This window comes from Oratosquilla oratoria, chromosome 2, assembly GCF_046742065.1.
Source record: "Oratosquilla oratoria isolate Oo_2021 chromosome 2, ASM4674206v1, whole genome shotgun sequence".
Lineage (NCBI taxonomy): Eukaryota > Metazoa > Arthropoda > Malacostraca > Stomatopoda > Squillidae > Oratosquilla > Oratosquilla oratoria.
Window position 1 is genome coordinate 76,669,821 of NC_134778.1, and position 7,500 is coordinate 76,677,320.

The 7,500-nt window shown below is 37.7% G+C and overlaps 1 protein-coding gene across 4 annotated transcripts in view; it reads right to left on the reverse strand.

Moving 5' to 3' along the window:
• Positions 1–7,500, reverse strand: part of Ets65A (DNA-binding protein D-ETS-3) — a 546,394-nt gene that overhangs the window by 410,545 nt on the left and 128,349 nt on the right. For all 4 annotated transcript variants that reach the window (XM_076211278.1, XM_076211298.1, XM_076211287.1 and 1 more), the window contains exon 5: positions 350–391. In XM_076211278.1, the coding sequence (XP_076067393.1) occupies positions 350–391 (42 nt within the window). The remainder of the gene's footprint in view (positions 1–349; positions 392–7,500) is intronic.

The following is a 7,500-nucleotide window of genomic DNA, read 5'->3' on the forward strand; positions in this document are numbered from 1 at the left end:
TGTTTACATCTTAACACTTTGAATTTAGACACATTACTGTAGTTTTGCATCAATAACCCACGATGCATAAATCTTTATTCTGGCTATTACCAGGCGACTTTATTCAGCTGAAATGTAGGTTGGGAGTTCATGTTGAAACAGTCAACTAATCTAAATTGTCTATCAGATCCCAAACCAAAAACAAATGTAAGATACGTCGCCATATTCAAAAGGCTAACATGACAGCCGACCCCCAAAAATTCTAATTTATGTTAATATGTTAACGTCGACGAGAATACTGATTTATGTTAAACGTGCAATCGACTAAAGGGTGACAATGTTAATTTATGTTAACATGTTATCTACTTACCGTTGATGAGCGAAGCTACGTTTTTGTCACGTGCAAGGACATCTGCAAAGACGAGAGACACGTCACATTAATCTGACATCTGATCACGTTTCACGTGCACAACTATTATATCACGTGATTATGCGAAGTTCTTCCTGGCGTCACTGGTTCCAAACAAGCGTAACATCACACAAAGGAAAGTGAATAATTGTATTACGTTCATGTCCTTGTAGGGTTAGAGTCCTGTAATTGTGAAAGTGACATACTTCAGAGATCTTTCTAAGGCTAATGTTAAACGATTTTATTCATCTGAAAAGCATCCCCAAGTCTCCATATACCAAATGCACCTCTTCGTGTTCTGATATATTTTCATTCATTCATTCACTCATTCATTGATTTATCTATTCATTTATCTATTTATCTACTTATCTATTTATCCATTTATATATTTATTTATTTTTCATTTACGCACCTATTTAACTATTCATCCATTTATTCATTTATTCATTCATCTATTTATTTGTTTATTTATAGATTTATTTACTTATTTACTTATTTGGTTATTCAATCATTTGCTTACTTATGTTTTTATTCATTTATCTATTTATGTATCTATTTATCTATTCAATTGATTATTCCTTTATTTATTTATATATGTGTATATATATATATTATATATTATATATATGCATATATATATACATATATATATATATATATATATATACATATATATATATATGTTCATCTATTTATTTACATTAGCTAATACTCTCAATCTGTTTAAGAAATTCGTCTGAAGTTAGTCAGAACGAAGTCAATTAACTTTTAGAAATAGTGGGGAATAAATCACTTGTTACCCTGATGTCTTTCAAAAAATCAAACCAGACCATCGCGAGGCTTCGATCCGGGGTTCCTCAGATTCCACGGTAGCGCGTGGGACTCGCAGTCTGAGAGGCCCAGGATCGAAACTTTGCGACGGCTGGGTTCGATAATTTATATATTTATTTTCATTTTGTACATATATAATATATATATATATATATATATATATATATATATATATATATATACATATCTTTTCAATCACATTTCACTTTCAATTCCATACCATCGCAGTCGAGACTACCGGGGAGCTCGGAGACATATATTGGAAATTGAAACGCGGTCAAGCCGAGGACTCGAACTCAGCTTGGACGTGACAAAGTGTCAATGACTTAATCCATTGCGTTATCTCTCTTGATAGCGCAATGGGCTAAGTCACTGACATTTTGTCACGTCCGAGCTGAGTTCGAGGCCTCGGGTCGACCACGTTTCAATTTCTAATATATGTCTCCTTCGAGCTCCCCGTTAGTCCCGACTGCGATAGCATGGAATTAAAAGTGAATTGTGGTTGAAAAGATGTTAATCTGTTCACTGGGAACCATTCAGTGTATGCATATATATATGTATGTATATATATATATATATATATATATATATATATATATATATATATATATATATATCTATATATATATATATATATAAATTATTTATTTGGGAAATGGTTCTTGGGCTTAGTCTGTTGGACCATTGAGCCTATCAAGATCTGTGTCACTGGAGAGGGCGTCGTCGATGGCCCGTGCCACGCATGCGCAATTGCGTATGAAGGAAAATGACGCGTAAGCAATAACACAGGGACCTCTTAACCTTTTGTGTATGGGTATGGGTGGTTGTGATATTGTCTATTCACCTTTTTCGTTTTATTCCTATTTCTATTTATTCGTTTATTTATATATTCATTCATCTACTTATTCATTTATTTAGATATTAATTTATTTGTTTATTTACTTATCTATTTACTTATTTATTTATCTATTTATTCATGCATTTATTTATTTACATATTCATTTATTTCTTTATTGATTTATCTCTATCTATTCATCCGTCTACCTATATTTATACTTATTTATCAATTGATTGATTCATTCTTATACCTATTTACGTATTTATGTATCTATTTATCTGTCTCGTTCTTTATTCACTTATATTTTGTATTTTCAAGGCAATTTTGTTTAACTGCTTGAGTGGTCTCATTGTTTGAAGAAATTATATTCCTTTTCACTCTTCCAATAAATAATCAGGACATCAGGAGACTGCCCAATACAGAAGAGCAAGTCTTACCATTATATTTTTTTTGTATTTACATAACTTTTTTCTCCATTTATATCTTAACATTTAGCTAACTTGATAGAAAACGGGTTGGGGTAACTAACAGTAATTGTACCTTGCATGTATGGAAAGGTATATACTTGTTCTTGGAATTGTTTCATTATTCTCATTAAACAATGATTTTTGGGCACATGACTTCACGAAAATCCTCTCGTATCCTCCTCACACCTCCTTGGGGGGGGGGGGGCGACCTTCCCTAGTTTGAGAGCCACTGATCCACGATGACACACTTTTCGAATTTTTTTCTGGTTAACAATAGAAAATCTTATTCATTTGAGGGAAGGATATCGTGAAGCCTACAAACGGTGTTTCTACCAAGGACCAAATGATATGATTCATTATACCTGTGCACTAATGCACTAATGGATGCACTAATGATTCATTATACCTGTGCACTAATGATTCATTATACCTGTGCACTAATGACGTATTCGGAAGTGTACTGGTCTCGTATTCGCTTAGTTGTGAGTTTGAGTCCCGCATTTCCCTCCGATTCCCAGCAGTGACTGTTACCTGCTTGGACAGTCCCTTAAGTGTATAACAGGGCAAAAGTGACGGCTTCGGTCGCAGCTACTCAGCGACTCCTAGCGTACACTTCTCACCACACGCACAATGGTACACACAAAAATGCACACATATGTATGTGTATGGGTATATATATATATATATATATATATATATATATATATATATACATATGCGTGTGTGTGTGTGTGTGTGTGTGTGTGTGTGTGTGTGTGTGTGTGTGTGTGTGTGTGTGTGTGTGTGTGTGTGTGTGTGTGTGTGTGTGTGTGTGCATATATATGTATATATGTAAGTATATATAAATATATATATATATATATATATATGTATATATATATATATGCGTGTGCCATATATATATATATATATATATATATATATATATATATATATATATATACATATATACGTATATATATATGCGTGTGTGCCATATATAATATATATATATATATATATATATATATATATATATATATATATATATATATATATATATATATGTATACAACACTGAATGTGTCTCATTGAACTGATCTTGATAGCGTAATCGGTTGAGTGACTGTCACTTATTACGTGCTAGCGGAGGTTCGAGTCCTTAGCTGTGCCACGTATCAATTTCTGCATGTATGCCTCCTCGAGTTTCTCGATGTTGATGGCTTAGAACTAAAGTGAATTGTAGATGAGAAATATATATATATGTACATATATATACATATATATATATATATACATATATGTATATTTCATATATATATATACATATATGTATGCAAGTATGTTTTCTGTGTATATGTAGGGACTGTGGTGTTGTTGCAAAGGTCAAAATGCAGTTGGGCTTCAGCTCTTTCTTTCTCCCCCATATTTTTTTCTATTTCACTTTACTTTTTCTTTAGTAGTTTTTTGTTAACTTATTTATATACTTATTTTTCAGTTCTCTCTCTCTCTCTCTCTCTCTCTCTCTCTCTCTCTCTCTCTCTCTCTCTCTCTCTCTCTCTCTCTCTCTCTCTCTCTCTCTCTCTCTCTTTCTCTCTTTTTTTTCTCTCGTGTCCTGATGACCTCGGAGAGAAAGTAGTGGTCTTCGGAGGACACGAGTTGGTCTTGCATCCTTGACAAGAGGGACGGACGCGGCCGTCGGCGATGTTGCCGGAAATAGAAAAAAGCTGATAACATCCCCGACGCCATATTTCAGGGGTATTATTCACCCCCACAACACTATTACCACCTCCTCCAATACCCTCCCCAAACCCCCTAACCTCCCCAACCCTCAAACCCTCCCCCATTGCCCCCCTCCCCTCCCCTGTTTGGTCGAGGGTCAGCAGGGGATGATGAGGATGGTGTGGGGGAGGGGGAGGGGGAGGGAGAGGGAGGGGGAGGGGGAAGGGGAGGGGGAAGTAGTTTTATGAAGGAGTTGGAGGACGGGTGGGGGGGAGAGGGGGAAGTGATCTTTCACAAACAACTTAAGACCTGTTGACCGGGGAATGCCCAAAATAATGACATAAATTTTTTTACATTAATAATGATAGAAGTACCTATGTTTCCCATGAAAAAAATCTACCTTGTAGTTTTGACAATGTGGGGAGTTCGGTTAGGTACTGAGTGGGGGTAGTGGGTCTCGAGGCTTTCTTGGTACTTTTCCTGAAGATAGTCCACGCCCCGACCCAAAAAAAAAAAAAAAAAAAAAAAAAAAAAAAAAAATTATCCTGACATCGAACGACCTAAGTGTCAAATCTACTCAAATGATAAAAAACGAAGTGCTCCAAAGTGCTTCAATCCTTCAATCCCTATACGATAAATGGCTTAATATAACTCGATCATATGTCAGCAGACATATATGAATAAAATTAATTAAATGAACATACATACTCATGCACAATTGTACGCATGAATAGATGTTGTTTGTTGTACATTTTCAGTGATATTGGTGTGTGTGTGTGTGTGTGTGTGTGTGTGTGTGTGTGTGTGTGTGTGTGTGTGTGTGTGTGTGTGTGTGTGTGTGTGTGTGTGTGTGTGTGTGTGTGTGTGTGTGTGTGTGTGTGTGTGTGTGCAAGTGTGTGTTCCTATATGTGTGCTTGCATGCATGTATGCATACATGCACACCAGCATGAACGCAGACCACATGGAATTATATGAATATCAAACCAAAGATAACTACGCATATAGCAACAATCCAACATTTTTGCATTTACGCAGACACAACTATGTATACGATTTTATGTACACGCAATATAAACACGAAACAAAAATCAGCGAAGAATAAAGAGACAGACAGACAGGTCGATAGATAATCACCATACATGCAAATCTATGCTCATGAGATGGAGGAAGGCAGTCTGAGAGACTGACAGACAGACAGACATACAGACAGAAGAACGGCTAAGCTAGAGACGATCAGACAAAAAATCAGACAGGACTGACAGGACATTGGAAGCACACTGACGGTCACATTGTCGTCTGTCTAAGCCTCCTGACAGACTGACGGGAAGGACAGCGGGGTCAGGCCTTTCTAATTGCGTGGTCGTATTATCGGGGGTGGTCGCTGTATCGGGGGTGGCCCTTAGATGCAAGTGACCCGGCAGTGCCATCAATAAAATCATTACGACCCCGTCCTTGGGTCACAGGGCTATAGAGACACGTGCGGCCACGTGCATCCTCACCCTCGTCCCTCACCCTCATTCTCTCCCTCAAACACACCCTCACCCACACTCTCGCCCTCGCCCTCTCCCTCATTCTCACCCTCAACCTTGAGATTGACCTTGTCCTTACTCTCACCAAACTCCCTTTCACCCTCAAGCTCATCCACAACCTCACCCTTGACCTCACTCTCTCCACCCTCACCCTCACTCTCACTCTTGAGGTTATCCTTGTCCTCACTCTCACCAACCTCACTCCCTCCCTCACCCTCACTCTCTCCCTCACTCTCCCTCACCCTCATCCTTAACCTCACCCACACCTTCACTCTTTCTCATCTTCACCCTCACCCTTGAGGTTACCCTTAATCTTACCCCCACTAACCTCACTCTCTCCCTCACTCTCACCCTCACCCTCACGTGTACCCTTACCTCATCACCCTCACCCTTCCCCTCACCAACCTCAATCTCTTCCTCATCCTCACTTCACCCTTCAACTTCATCCAAACCCACATTCTCATCCTTACTTCCTCTTCAACGATCCTTCTCCTCCTCTTCATCATTACGCCCATCCTCCTCCTCCTCCTCTTCTTCATTCTCTTTTTCTTCTCTTTTCTCTTCTCTTTTTCGTACTCGTCTTTTCTTCCTCCCTTCACCCTCCTCCCCCTCCTCTTCTTTTTTCTCTCTTTTTTTCCTTCCCCTCTTCCTTCTTTTATCACATTTTTATCTTCTTACTTATCCTCTCTCTCTGCCCATTGTTCCCTTTTCGCTGGTTTCTGCTCTTATAATCATTCGTTAATTTTCTTTTTTCTTTTCCATTCCCAATCTTCTTTTTATTCTTTCTTTCTTTTTTGTTTTTTGTTTTTGTTTTGTTTTTCTTTTTCTCTTTGTTATTTTTTCTTTTGTTTTTTTTTCTTTTTCTTTACCCTTTTTATTCTTCTTCTTCTCTTTATTCCCTCGTTTATTCTGTTACCCGTCCTCCCTTCTCTCTTTCTCTCCATTCCCTTCTATCTCCATCCGTTCCCTCTCATTTTCCTCTTTTTTTTCTATTCCCTTCCTTTGTTCATCCATTACCATCCTTCCTTTTCCTCCTCATCTTGCTCCTCCTCTTCCTCTTCCTCCTCCTCCTACTCCTCCTCCTCCTCCTCCACTCAACCAGACGCCCCTCCCCTTCCCTTCACCCTCTCGCCCTCCGCACACGCAATCCTGATGCTCACTTGTTTCTGACGTCATCGTGCCCCCTGTGACGTCACGCCACTTCCGGTTACCAGTAGTATTGTGCTCCGCCAGGAGCTGGTAACAGCTCTGAGTGCTAAAGATTTTTTTTTTTCTTGACTTCTTTTACCCGGCTGTCTTAGTACATAGGGCAAAGGTGGCTGTTTCTGCCGTAGTAACACATCCTCTCTAACGTTCCATTTTTTTTCTGTGAACGTTTGTACGCCTGTAAAGAATACGTTTGTCGTATAAACGTTGGGGACGTGTTTACATACGACGCCGGATGCATGAATCATTCTTATCTCTCGAAAACTGTTTCGTTTTTCATTTTTGCTTTTAAAACAAATAATTTAATCAAACCCGAGAGTCTATCTATTTGTTATCTATATGTTTACTTATGGGTTTATGTACTTATTTATTTGTGTACTTATCCAGTAATCTATTTGTTAATTAATTCATCTATTAATTTGTTTATTTATATATTTACTCATTTATCTAGTCATTAAATTATTATCTTATTTATTCATTTATCTACCTATTCACTGATTTATCTATTTATGTATTTACCTGTTTATTAATTCATTAATT